At 40.6% G+C, this 14,832-nt stretch overlaps 1 protein-coding gene across 7 annotated transcripts in view; it reads left to right on the top strand.

Annotated features, from left to right (window-relative positions):
* Nucleotides 1–14,832, top strand: part of MACROD2 (mono-ADP ribosylhydrolase 2) — an 848,563-nt gene that overhangs the window by 761,097 nt on the left and 72,634 nt on the right. For all 7 annotated transcript variants that reach the window (XM_088160729.1, XM_014895167.2, XM_088160725.1 and 4 more), the window contains one exon: nt 3,956–4,037. In XM_088160729.1, coding sequence (XP_088016855.1) covers nt 3,956–4,037 — 82 coding nt within the window. The remainder of the gene's footprint in view (nt 1–3,955; nt 4,038–14,832) is intronic.

Below are 14,832 nucleotides of genomic sequence, written 5' to 3'. Positions count from 1 at the left end.
TGGAGCTCTCATAGACCATCTCTGGTCTGTGAGTGAACTCACCCAAGGTGCAGCAACTCACCAATAAATTGAAAACTCACAACATGTAAAGTGCTTTCAAAGCCACCAACTAACAAAACCCCAAAGACCAAAAACAAAGAAGAAATATTTTTGCCACTTTTTTTGCACTTTCCAAGATCAGTGCTGCTGCTTTAAGACCAGCTGTTCTTTTATACCCATATCTCATGAACTGAAAACATCAGTGGAGATGTTTTCTGTTCATGAGATACGGCTGTATCCTTCTAAAACTCTGGTATTAGGGTCCATTCTACTACAAAAAAAGTGTCCAAGGCCAGTCTGAATGGGGCTTGGAGGAATCAGATCTACTGGAAGGTGGTCTTGCTCATGATGAGGGAATTGGAACTGGATTATCTTTGAGGTCCCTTCCTACTCGAACTATTCTGTGATTCTAAAAAAATAGCCTGAGTCCTGTAAGCGCTGCAGATGTTTACTAATTCTTATCAGGTGCTGCTAACAAAACCACCTGGAAGCTATCTCCATCAAAATTAAATAAAGCCTGGCAAGAAAAGCAGGTTAAAAAAAAAAAAAAAAAAAAAAGGTAAGAAAGAAACAATCAAATGTACTCACAGCCTTGAGCTGTGAAGGTGCCTAAGTGAACAGCTCATGCATTTTAACTCCCTTCTTCCTGTGCTGCAGTGCTCTTGATTTTGGGGTTCTTTGATCCACCTATTCATAGCTGCAAAGTGAGCAGAATTTAATCAGGCTCTGACAGGGCATGGTTGATTTTAATACTAGCCTTCAAAAAAGAGCTGTCAGTCAGGGATGAGCTTTAATATCTTCAACCTGGAGCTCCTTTACAGTTCTGCTGCAGTTGAGTGTTGCCTGGTCAGCAGTGGAGCAGCTGGGCATCTGCAAAAGGCACTGGGGGTTATCTGGGCACTACCAGGGGAGTCCACTGGGGCTATTCCTCACCCTCTCTAAAGGGGGGGGGGGGGGGGTGTAATGAAACTGGAATTTCCAGGCCACATGAGAAGAGGGATTTCCTTGTTGAATAAGGAGTGGCTTTCCTAACTGCACATCCCAAAAATCCTGCTGAGCTTCAGTGGGCCAGCAGGTAAGGTAGGTTGATAGTCACTTTAAACCTTTCCTTATTGTAGCTGGAATGAGCATAGTGAAAACAAAGGCTACTTTCCCTACCTAATCTCAAGTTATTTTAGCTGGAGATGTTAGATAAAATAGTCAGTGACTAGCAGAATTATAGACTAGGGGTTCCTTTCAGATTTACTATCTGCCAACACATACCATTCAATCAGATAAACACAGGATTTCAGCTGTCATCACAATATCTTATGCATACTTAAAAATAGAGCAGTTTTTCTCACCTCAAGAAGAAATTGAACAGGTTTATATAAAGGATGTGTACAGTCAGGAGGTTAGAAATTTTGAAATAGTCTGCCAATTCTAGAGAGATTCCCAATTTTTAAATTAAAGAATTATATTAGAAGTAGTAGAAATTCTCACGGAGAAGTTTTATCATTGGCAGCTGCACTGAATAAATAAAGGGAACATCTTGAATAGTTGGACTATACAGAATGAGGCAAATTTCTGTAAGACTTTCAGCAGAGAATATGAGAGTATTTAGGGATTCAGAAACTTCTCTGTGTGGGAATATCCTTCCTCCTCTGCTTTATACATTTCCATCCTTGCTCTTTTGTCTGTTCTGGTTCATTGGGCCTATCACTTTTAATGCTTGAAAGTCTGCGAGGCAGAGAGGCAAGATGACAATCTAGCAACACCCCAGCTATATCTTAATCCAGTTTTCACAAGAAATGTAATTTAAGCACTTGCTGATTAAAGCCTCCCTCCTGAAAGCACCCAACTTAGGCAGAACCATAGAATCATAGAATAGTTTGGATTAGTAGGGACATTAAAGATCATGTCAAACCTCATGTAGGTAAAATGTACACTTCTTGGCAATGATGCTTTACATTACGAATTTGTGAGTATGGAGATGAGTATGGCTTTTTGGCTTGAGCATATAGCTGGTATTTGAGATTTTAATTATATCCTTTTTGAGGAGTAGCTAATGCCATGGTCCAGAATATTTTTGAGATCCAGCCTGGTTTGTTTACGAGGGATGCACAAAACAGCTTGGCTCTGCAAGCATCATATGAGCAGGCATCAGCAGGCAGTTTTCTTGCTGAAAAATCTGCTGATAGGCTTCCCTGTTCTGCTCTGCTGCCTTCTCTCCTGCTCAAAAGCCTCCTTTTTCCTGAACACTGACATATCTTGTACCTTCAATCTCATAGAGTGCCAGAGAATCCGTAAGGTTGGAGATCTCCAAGGTCTTCACGTTCAACCTTTGAGTGAATTCCACTTTTCCCACTAACCCATGTTGCAAAGTGCCACATATACTCATATTTTGATCATTTCTAGGGATGGGAACTCCATTATATCCCTGAGGAACCTGTTCTAGTGCTTAACCACTCTTTCAATGAAGAAATTTTTCCAAATACCGAACCTGAACCTCTCCTGGTGCAACTTGAGGCCATTACCCCTCATGCTATTGCTAGCTGTGATATTACATGCCTAGTCTGATAATTCAGGTTTTGTCATCACCTTTTGTTCTGAGATGTCCTTATTTGTAGCTGCTGGTATTTTCCAGCATAACTGGAGCTTGCCTGCTCTCATCCCCTTCTGTATTCTACTGGGCTGCACCAAAGTTAGCTCAAAAATGATGTCCTGAGCTGTTCAGCATCACAGTGTCTTTGAAGCCAAGGCTTGGACTTCACTTCTGAGACCAGCTGCAGCAAAAGGACTTTATTTTCTACTGAAGATAAGGGAAAGAATTCACATCCTGAGAGCATTCCTCTCACTGTTTCCCTGCAGGGGGGAGGCTTATGATTTTTCTAGCACATGCAAAGGCACTCTTGAGGAGTTCTGCTGTGACAGATTGTCCTACTGCCCGTGGAGACACCATGACAGCACAAGATGCCAAATTTCTTGTTGCTTGGGCTTCATCCCTTCGTGGTTAAGCTCTTATGCACTTCAGAGAAAGAAATTATTACTGGGTTGCAGGTCTCCCAGCTCAGCTGTAAGAGGGTCTTTTTGTTTTCCACAGCACCCCTTCAAGCTGGGTTTTGGCTACAGAGGCATTTTGTGTTGGGCAATGCAAATAACTAACACAAAGGTATTGCAAGGCTGAAGTCCAGTGTGGGTGGTTTTTAGCCTTAAAGGCTTTATATTTCTAGTTTTTGTTTTGTTTAGCTTTTTTATTATTTTTGGTCTGTTTCAGAAAAGCTTTTCACATACAGTGATCTCCCAAAGAATTTATTTGAACTCATTGGTGGGTGGTGCATACATTATGGGCTGTGGTTTCATTGATATGCTCAGCCTCACTAAGTAGATGGCATATTAAATGTTTTATTTACCCTGTGTGCTACCTGTCATCTAATCAGCTTTTGTGTTTCTGCTGCATTGTGTTTGCATTATAGTGAGAATAAGTGGTAAATTAAAACCACATGAAACCTTTTAAAGTCATTTTAAAATACTAAATGGGTTTGCAAATAGGTTTGTCGGACAAGGATTGGAAAAAGAGCTCTTTGCTTACCTATTTACTCTTCTGTATGCTTATTAGAAGTCCCCACGTGACTTTTTCATCAAACATTGCGCCTCAGTTCTCATTTGGAATGCCAGAGTCATTTATACTGTGCTTGAGAGCACTTTGCATAAACAGGAGGCAGTTAACAAAGAATACAATTGTGAGCTGCGATTGCAAAGGTTATATTATAAAGTACAACACAGATGTACAATAAAGTCAAGACATGCAGCACTGTTTTCTCGTTTGCCTGGAGCATAAAAGCACGTTGGCTTAAAAGTTTCTTTGCCGTTATTGACAATTGTTGCCAATATGGATGGTTGTGATGCTTTCACTGAATCATTTTGTTCCTTACAGGTGGATCGTATCATCTTCTGCGTCTTTTTGGAGGTTGACTACAAAATTTTCAAGAAGAAAATGGGCGAGTTTTTCCCTCTAGGTAGGTATAGTAATCAAGTACCATTTGACTTTAAAAAGGCATGCAGAAAAAATGCAACAGTTGGCATCTTTTCTTCTTTCCAAAGCCAAGTACTGAAATGTGAACTTTCTTTAAAGATCAGCTGCACATAGAGGCTGTGATCCTGGACAAATGCAGACATTTAACTACATCTAATACTGCTTTTGTATGCTCTGTACAGCTAATCTCTTCTTTCCATGCTGTGTGTGTATCTTTTCCCAAAACTTGGTGCATGGCGCTGGCTCTCTTGACTCTTGAGAAGGAAATTATTTGCAATAATGTATAGAGATCCTAGTGTATATTGCTTTTCCGTACACTTTGTACACACTTTGGTCTTTCATTAACAATGCTGGTAAGGTTTCCCTGGGTCTGAAAAGATACTGCAGGGGTTAGAGCCCAACTGTGTCTGAATGAGGACTTTAAACTTGAGCTGTCCCTGTGCAAGAATGAATGGGAGAATGATAGCTCTCACTGGAGCACTTGGGAAATGTTAGCCATTCATCTTGGATTTCATACAGGAGGTTGCTTTCTAGATTTAAGGAAACCTGGTGGATAGTAAATTTGCTAATCCCCCTCCTCCTATAAACCTGTGATTTATTTTTATCATACATCATTTGAAATCTGCTCTCCGTAATTTTATCAACCCTAAAACTCCTCCCATTTTATTTTGCTTTGTGCTTACATCAGTCCAACTATGTGTGGAAAGATCCAGACTTTAGTGTTCTGTTTTATCTCCCAATAGTCCCCATGCTGTCTGTCTTGTGGAAATGGCCCTGGAATAATAGGAAGCAGAGCTTTGGTGTGTTCAGAGTCCCATTAATTTCACAGGACTGTACTGTACAGTTACTGTACAGTTACTGTAGCCACTGTGGTTTTTTTTCCTTTTGCTTTGTCTGATAGCATGGAAATTGTGATATTTTTGTCTCATCTCACTGGAACAAAGCTTTTGTAGATGACTTTGTAATCACCATTTTGCAGTGATTGGCAGCTGAAAGTTAAAGACCTATTGGATTATTCAGGTAGTGCTGAATGATGTCTAACCATTTAATAATATTTTTGTCTGGAGCACACTGAACATGCATTTCAAGAAGCTGCATTCATGTCTAATCAATTCATTGAGTGATTTTGCTTTTTTGTCAGCGTTCCCAACCCAAAGAATAAAGTGGCAGTACCCTGCCTGCTGTTGCTGGCTGTGTTACTGCCCTTCAGATTAAGTGAGAGAAGAATATAGCATCAACTGGTCAACAAATCAAGAGTATTAATGCTCACTTTCATATCTAAGGCCTTGGAAATCGTGGTATAAAGCCTGGTACTGTTTCTATAAATGTAAAACTCACTTGGGTTTGAAAGTTTGAGAGACAAGGAGATGCTTCGGAGCTGTATCATGACAAGTCCAAAGGCAGAAAGACAGCAAAGTGGAAGATTTATTTCCTTTGGATTTCTTTTTTAAACCTGACATTGCTGAACTCCTGTTTACAAAGAACCTGTGCAGCTGGGTCTTGTGTTATAGAAAAACATACAGTTGCATTACACCACATCACGTAGATGATCTGCCATACCAGTTTTAAAAATATGTTTATTCTCATGTATGTAAAGGTTTTATGATTTATTTTTTTTTTACTCGAGCTAAAATTGGGATTCTGATACCACAGACAGGTGGTCATGGTAGGGACCCTCTAAATCCAGTGTTTTACATATGTGGCTATTAAAAAAGGTTCATCCAAAATTTACAACTGTCCAGTTCTCAGTATCAGAAATTCAGATAGATTATTACAGGATTAGGTATAGTTTATTAGGTATAGCTTATTAAAATACCATAGACTCCTGGTCACAATATTCTCATAACTAATGATTCTGATTTTGATGTGCCTTAATGTTACTGGGCATCTGCTATCTGATTAGCCAAAGCTAATCAGAGGAACCAGTTTAGCTCTAGAGCTTTATTCCTGATGCAGTGAAGGATTTCCTATGGGTGAATCAGTAGCCAGGGATTCAGGAAGTTTTTATTTTAGTGTTTTATTTTTAGTGTCTAGATCTTCACCTTGTGAGGAGACAGGGAGAGGCAGGACTTTCTTCCCAAATGACTCTCCTGTAGTGTTTCCTGCACAGAAGACTTAGCTAATGTGGTTCTGTGTCAAGGAGATAGCAACTGCCTCTACCTTTGGCAGTAAAGTCCTTATATTTGTACTGTGGAAGACATTTATGAAACTGGTGTTTTTGTTTTGATTTAAAGGAAATCTATTAATTTAGTGAAATTAAAGTCTTTAAGGATAGATTTGCCCTAAATTTAAATTGATAGGACACTATCTAAACAATCACAGGAGAGAATAGCACTGAGGTATTGCTTTAAGCTTAGAAAAAAATACAAGGCATTTTAGAAGTGCATCTTGCATTCAGAAACATTGTGAAATATATCTACTTTAACAGATGTGGACAAAAATGCTTAGAAAGAAGAATATATTCATGGAGTTATATACATAAATAGTTATTACTTTAAACCCACTGCATTCATAAATCCAAAAAGACATTCAAGTGCTTGAGCTAGTCAAGTGATAATGAAATGAAGCTAGAATTACACCTCAGTGCATTAGAGTAAGTGGAATATAGATATAGGGAAATTGTTCCATTAGGTGAACATATCATTAGGCCTATTTTGCAAGTGGAATGCCAAAGAAATTAGTCAAGTAATAATATTGATATCAAGACAACTGCCAAGAGCCTTGTCATTTTCAAACTTTAAATATATAGGGGGGAGAGACAAACTTGGAAGTAATGTCATGTCATAGCAGCGTAACAAAGTTGTGCAGTAGCCGAGCCATTGTCACTGTCTCAGCGTTTCTGGTTCAGTCTCAGTGATTGCAGAGCCCAGGCCAGAGCCAGCAGGCTCCAAGGCAGAGCAGAGCACCACTTACCTTCGATTCAGACGTAGCTCCTCGTGTCTGCCCTGTCCAGAAAAGTCCTGGTTTGGTTAAGCCAAGGGTCCTAGTCAAGGCAGAATTTTCCATTGATCCCGTGGGGATTTGCTGAGAAGATTTTGTATATTCTGCTAAGAAAAGAGCAGTAGAAACAACAATTTTATTTGCTTAAGATGGATCACTCTTTTAATATATGAAACAGTGCCACAGTGATGGGTTTTTTCTTTTTATCTCCTTGTGCAATGACACAGCCCAGCTCCTCTCCCTGCACCCGTGTTGGAGCATTCTCTCCCCTTAAACTGAGACAATGTCTTTCAGGCAAATAAAATATCTTTGCCTGCAGTTCTGGCTCATATGTGTAGCTCTTACATTTCCGGATTCACTGCTGTTAGTAGGATGGGTGAGTTTTCTGGGAAAGGAACTGCTACTTAGATCATTTTTTCTTTTGGAATGCATTGTTTCTTCTAATAGAACTCTATATGGAGTCCAGACATTAGGCATCACTTTTCTTGCTAACTAGACATATTTATAAGACTTACCAGAAAATGGAATCCCCCTTGAAAAGCAAGATTTGCCAACATTTACCTTGGAGTGATACATACTTCTAGGATTCTATACATAGGAGGAAAATGAAGAGCATTTGTAAACAGTTGCCAGCTGGAGCAAAGATATCTTTTTTCTTCCTGTATTCTGTGTACACAAAGCTACTTACTATGTCAGACAGATAATCTTGTAAGGACCTTTGGCAAATGCTTATTTTTCATGGTGGCTGTCATATATTATAAACGGTTTATCTTCAATTGTAATGCTTAAAGTATTTCTAAATCTACCACCTGTTACCAGTGGATTGGAGAAGAGAAACATTTTTTTCTGAAAATGTTTTTTAGACAAAAAATAACGCTATAAAAGGGATGTCCTGTGAAGCTGCAGCATCCAAGGTTATTTTACTTCTTGCCACTTTAAACAGAGTAACAAAATTACTTCACTAAAACATTGCAAAAATTTTTGGAGAAAGGATGTTTGCACTTTCACTAGGCCTGTTGACAGATGGAAGGTGCATGTTTTTAGACTCATGTCCTTTTAGACCTAATGAAAGGATGCTGAGCCCAAGAGCTTTTTTTTTCTTTTCTTTTTTTGAGCTGTTATCAGTTGGTATTAGGAAAAAGAGAGATTGCTGCATCTTGAGAAAACTTTCTCTTCCCTCTATTACAGGTTATGATATTTAATGCATTTTATGCTTTTATCCTGGTTGATGAAAACACTGTTTCCCCTATCCAAACCATATGGATGAGAGCTACTGCCTAATAATAACTGTAATTCTGTTACTTCAGGAGGAGGGTGCACAGCATCCCGCTTGTGTATAAAATGTGCAAATATATTACAATTGCAGAAGAAATTCATTGTTAAGAGATCTCCCAGGCTTGGAATCAAATTGGAAACTGTCTAAATGGCTGAATGAAGGCCTTTGTATTAAAAAGGCCAATCTCTGCACTAATACGTGAGCGAACTCCTAAGCAGGGGCTGTAATATCTGTACTGGTTTTGAGAGGCATTTCTCTCTCTGCTTACTATGGCAGACTGCACTGGGGCTGGAGCAGTCCTCTGTATGAGCAGAGCACTCATAAGTTAGCCCTTAGTAAGTAGTCCCGTATCAAATGGATAATTCATCTGATAAATTTAGCCTCTCTATTTGCATTTGCAGCGTTCATGAGCCAGTTCGTTTCCATAATTCATCACCTAAATGTATTCCACAAAATATTTTTCATGGGCTTTATTTTACTCTGTGGAGAGGTGCCAAGCAGTTTACTGGAAGAGCCCGATATCCTTTATGGGAAGCTTCACCTGGGCAGTGATTTGCCTCATAAGTCACAAGGCTCTGGTTTTCTGAATGGTTCAGGCTGGAGTAAAAAGGGCACCAAAGCTTGGGACCCCACAGGATTGTCCTTTAGGGAGTAAAATTTGGGGGAGTTTGATACGTCCTTGTTTTTTTTTCTCCTGATCAATAAGGGCCATCCTGAAGGTTTTAGTTGGAGCTGCTTTCCCTGTGTTCATGCAGGTTTTCCAAGTTGTTAGTTGTTGTCTTCACAGCTGATGGACATGTGTGATCTCACGGGGTGAGGCTGGAAGCAGACAGACCATGGTATTGCTCTCTTCACTGCTTTCCCTCACAAAGCTTGCAAGGTGCTGTTTGCTGTCTTGCTTCCCCAGCCCCATAGTTCTGATGGAGCTGTTGTGTTGGGTTTCTTAGGGGACTCTTGATTTCTCTGCCTCATGAGACTTTGGTCTTGTCCCTTGGAGATCCTGCTTGGCTTTTCAGGTGGTGACTGTGATCCATGACCATGGATCCCTTTCCTTTCCAGAGCTGTGCATCGAGCCATTGAGAGCCTACAAGGATACCCCTCAGTATTTATGCAGTCATAGCCATCCATCCTGCTCTGGATTCCGTGCCAGCATTTAACATTCTCCTCAGATTTCCAGTCTTGTGGGAGTCTTGTGTTGAGGGAGATGAGTGAGGATTTTTTGGTGGGTGGAAGGCAGCAGTTGGTTTAGAGAAGTTATGGCACTCTGATGTTTTCACGGGGGTGGAAAATGCTCTCTGCATCCCTTTGAACTGTCTTTATATTGAAAGATATCATACTCAGATGGCTCCTGCAAGGCCCCTTGTTGAAGGACTTAATTCAAAATAGCTGGGGAGAAGCACAGCCCCACTGTTTCCCCTGATGGTTCCTTGGCCCTCAGCAGTGGAGGCTTCCAAGGAAGCACTGCCCATCTCCAGCTCTGGGGGAGCTGGAGTAGCCTATGCACCAAAATAAGATGTTGGTTTTGCTCTAGTTGTCTCCCATAGCACCTTCAGACCTTGATGAAGTACCCTCCTGTGTAAATAGGTTGCTTTAAAAATTGTTCTTAATGCAAAAGTTTAAAATACCTGTCCACTTTGAAACGTGTCTGAAAACTACTTACCTCAGAAAATCTCAAAGTAAATGGTAAATAAACTGTAAACCAAATTTTTTCTATGACTTTCTGTCTTTATTTGTCATGGTAGAGACTGTGCCAGTCCTACCACAGTCTTTGGGGTTTTCTATTTTGACCATTTTGCCAAGGTCTCAGTGTAGTGCAGGATAGCGATCAAGCAGCAGCGGCAGCTCAGGAGTCGTGCTTGGGGGACAGAGTATATAGTTGATGTTTTTAGCATCTTGGGAGATACGCAGATCAAGGAAGGGTTCCCAGCACCTTCCAACATGGCAGTGAGTTTCCAGTACCTAAAAAAGAAGTTCATGAGTAGTTTCCTGGTTCCTTCTGAATCATAATAAAACTTCCTGGTATGATTTCATCAGAATTATTTTCTGGCCAACTGCTGACAGAGAATTGCTCTAGACTTTGTGTGTTGCAAGTATTGGTCATCTAAAAACATGGTTTGAGAGAGGCTTGTGATACGGTCTGGAAAACCGTTTACCACCTCATTCCTGATGGCAGCAGTGTGACAGCTTGGAGCAGGGCATGGATCAGCAGTGGGACTATAACCTATAAAAGTGCTGCTGTGAGGAGCTTTTTCTTTTTCTTTGTTAACTGGAGCCTCATCTTCTTTTCTTCTTTGCATCTTGTAGGGATTTTTCTTGTCTCCTTTTGTGAGACTGACAACAGAGCCTGCAATTAATCCAGAAGTCTGGGAAAATGGCTGTTTCTATGTATTTGTCCACTCACTCTGAATGGGAGACACCTGGATAGGAGCTGCATTGATATGGCAAAGTAGCAGGTGGATGAGGATGCCCTTGCAGGCACAGGGGTCATTTAGATGCAAGGATCAGGTTGCTGTGCATGATAACAGCATGAGGGAGCACAGGAAGATCATGAGCCTGGTAATTAGAAAGATTAATATGGAGCGGATATTTACCATCTCTTGTAACACAAGGAGTGTAAGGTGTTCCAGGAAATGATGAATCTGGATGAAAACAAGCAAAAGGAAGTAGTTTTTCAGCCAACATACAATCAGGATCTAAGAGTACTTGATACAAGGTGCTGCAGAGCCTGTAGGTCATGGTCTTTGTGTAACCTTAGGCTCAGGGACTGACTGAGATAGAGAAGTGTGTTGCTGTTCTCTTCTGAACTCAGCCCTTTACACATGGATGCCTGGCACAAGAAAAATAACAAGCAGCTTTTTCTGTTCCATACATTATGTGAATACATCTTTGATCAGGGATCTTTTCTTCCTGTTCTGCTGGGTATTGTGGCATCTCATTAAAGCATTCCAAGTGCATTTTATGTCATCATCAAAAATATCCTGTCCTCTCTGGCCACAGATTCCAAATGACTTCATGTGCTCAACTGCTTCTTATTTCCAAGGATGCAGTTGAATTTGGGGTTGTCTCATTTGATTTCCTCTGCCATAGGTTACTACTGATGAGATGTTGTTAGAAGCATGAGCATATGCAAAACATGCCATTTTGTGTGTGACTACTAGATTAACAACCAATTTAGCACTTGTGTGAACAAAACTTTGTATTTTCAGTATTTTAGGGCAGAGAGGAAATACGGAATAGGTTATTTTTTAAAACCTGGTACCTGTTTCCCCAGGGAGTGCCTTGTTCCTTTTATATAAGGTAGAAGCATCTGCAAAATAGCAGTCCAAATCTGATCCTGGTGTGAGTACCATTTCCTTCACTGGACTAAGGTTGTCCAGTTCATTCACTGTGGGAATAGCAGCTACTGCATAGTCTTTGTATGCAGCTAAGGTTCATATGTTTTGTATGGTTTGTATTTTACAGATCAGGTGATTCAGTTCATAAAAGAGGTCATCGATGTGATGACAAAAAAATAAAAACCCAGTCCCTAACTTCTTAGGTGATTGGTAGTAAGAATTTCTATTTGATATGGCTTCAAAAGCTACGAATGCATCCTACATTCTGTGAGGCTCCAGTATTGTGAGACTGGTGTAACTAAGCAACACAGGAAGGAAACTGGCACTACTGCGGCAGCATGGCCAGGATGTACAGAGTGTATCCATGGAAGTTTCTTTATAATTGGACAAAAAAATTTAATGAAACTTGTTCAGAAACCAGGTGGAGGTTTGTGTAGTATGCTCTGTATGCAGGATTGCATGATGAAAGGATAGAAATAGGACAAAAAGAAGTCCTATTTTTACTTCCAAATCAGAAGACTGCACTTTTTTTTTGTTAGAAATCTTTTTGGTTTATCTTTTTTTTTTTTCCTTCATCTTAGGAGCACTGAGGATGAGGAAAAGTTTTATAGAAAATATAACTTTTTACTAGGAGAGAAGAGTCAGATCTGTTTTAGATGATCTCATCTGCCAGAGATTTCCAAACCTGCTTTTCCTCAAAGAAAGTATTACCCTTTTTTGTGCTATTTTCTGTCACATTTTCCCAGTGGAGAACTGAGTTGGAGGAATCTAAACAACCAAAAGAGCTTGGGAGATTCTGGGTTATTGCCAGCCTCATATGTGTGTTTGGGCTTCAAGAAACCTTCCTGTGTGGCTCACAGTGCTACAGCAACATTGATTCTTATGCTGAGGTGGACATAAAGCCTATACACTGTCGTGAAGCTCCTTTTGGGTATCAGCAGTGGTGTAAACCTCTAAAAGAAGTGATTTCTCAGTTATTAGATATTGTAAATATCTACAAAATACAATTATAAATCTCCCTAAGGCTGTGAAGGTGGTCATGTAGTAGGATGGTTGAAGCCTTGAGATAAAATTTTGGAAAGAAAGGTGTGTGAGAGAGAAATGTGGACGGTGAGAACCTGCTTGGCCTTTTCAGCTGCTGGAATCCTGATCGTTTAGGTGGTTTGCCTCAGGTGGATAACCTTGTCAACACTGCTGGCTGCTCTGAGACTGGATACAAAAGGTTTTTCAAGACTGACCCGAAATGGGATCCATTTTCTTCAAAGCTGTGAGACTGCTGAGCTGCTCCTCCTTTGTAATCCCAGTGGAATAGTACAGGCAGATCATGGAATATATGCTAGGGAAATGCTTGACAGTAGAAACTTTTTGAGCCAGACCTCTATTCTTGCACTGCAAATAAGCTCAAGAGGATGGCTGAAGCTTTCAGTGCTGAAATTTTTTTTTTGGGGGGGGGTATTTTGGTTTGAGCTTTTATTTTAAGGCATCAACACTATGATGACCAATTTGTCATTTCAGTCTCCTGTACAGTTCTGCCCATCTCATTGTTCTGTTTGGCAGAGGGGAATGTTCATACAAGCTGCAGAGGGGATTTTTATCCATTCCCAGAGTGCCTTCCCAGTTCTCCCCTGGTTGTGGTCAGGACGTGGAGCCACACTTGCAAGGAGAAGCAGACTGAGACACGTAGGTTGACTAGAAATAGGGAAACATCTGGAAATCAGGAAACTGCAGAAAATGCTGAGTAAAAATAAAAAATCCTGAAGGATGCAATTAGGCAGCTGAGGAAGGATTAGAGGGAGGCAGGGAGGAACCAGCAGCATGCAGTGGTGTTGGGGAGTGCCAGCAGCCCAGGATGCAGGACCTGAAGGCAGATGAAGCAGCAGCCTCCTGCGGCTCTCATGTAAGGGCTTCCCAATGCTCAGTGTTTGTACAGTGCTGGCTTTCCACATGCAAACGTGAAGGAAGAATGCAAATGGAAGCGTGAGCAGCAAGGGGGAGGTGGTTTAATGGCTTTGGGGATTAGTGGCGGTATTTAAAGCCTTTCACGTCTCTGTTCCTAACATAAATCTTAACACAGATTGATGGTTTTAACCATCTGGCTTGGTTTTGCTTGTATGCCACAACTTAGGAGGCAGGAAAACAACCTGACCAGCAAGGCAAAAGGCAAAACAAAAGGATCTGACAGAAGGCATCCCCTTCTCCTGTGTCAGTAAGAGCAGATATGGTGTAATTATTCCATTTCCCAAAGCTCAGCAGATAACATGGGAGAGGGCAATGAAAGAGCCACAGGCATCACTTAGTGCATGACCTCAGCAGGGAGCCTGTGGCTTACACAAAAGCTTTTGCTTTGAGCACCTTGCTCCCAAATGTAAAGCTCTCTGATCTTCAGAGATATAGTTACCCTGGATAGGCTGGGAGTTAGAGGGAGATTTTCAATCATAGGTTCACTTTCAACTGTAAATGATTTTGTACTTGAGTGGGAACTTCTCCCGCACATCACCCATTTAATACTTTAATCTTATGTAGTGTACCTCAATTTATAAACTGGAAAATTTTGCACACGTTTTTGGATTAGAAGGTCTTCTTGTCTCCCAAGCCTTCTATATACTGATGTGGCTTTTCCTGGGGATGAGCTGACCCTTTCTGGTAGTCACTGTTAGTTTTCCTCTCTCTCCAGACTGCCAGGTCAGTCATTCCTTTTCTAGCAAAGTCATCTTGGTAGAACTTCCGAAAATCCAGGGCTTTAACGGGAAAACAATGTGAAAGGTCATTGTTCTGCTTCTGCAGCCAGGGGAGCAACCAAGTGTGGGCAGATGTGTCCACACACTAGTCAAGTTCTGCTAGTCAATTATTTTTCAGCAGCTCTCAAGGGAGGGTGAGAGGTACAGAGGATCTCATCTCTGGTCTTTCCAGTGGGGGAGTTTGGACAAGAAATATTGGCAATATGTATTTAAGGAAATGTTTGCTGCTGTCAAAGATTCACTCTAAGGTTCTTCTGTGGTTTTATCCAATTTGGCTTTGGGATTGGCTGTCTGTGGTACATATTTCAAACCAAAACAAACCTTTCAAAGACTTCCTCTAGATGGGGTAAGAAATTGTATAGGGAAAAAAATTTAAAAAGCAAACAAACAAAAGAAAAGCAAAGCTAGGTATAACAAATCTAATTTATGGTAATCTTGGCACTGATTTTGCTTTATACTAGGCATGTAGAGCTTCAGTAAAAAAATATT

The sequence above is a fragment of the Sturnus vulgaris genome, chromosome 3 (assembly GCF_052056855.1).
Source record: "Sturnus vulgaris isolate bStuVul1 chromosome 3, bStuVul1.hap1, whole genome shotgun sequence".
Classification (NCBI taxonomy): Eukaryota; Metazoa; Chordata; class Aves; order Passeriformes; family Sturnidae; genus Sturnus; species Sturnus vulgaris.
This window is presented reverse-complemented; position numbering and strand designations above follow the sequence as displayed.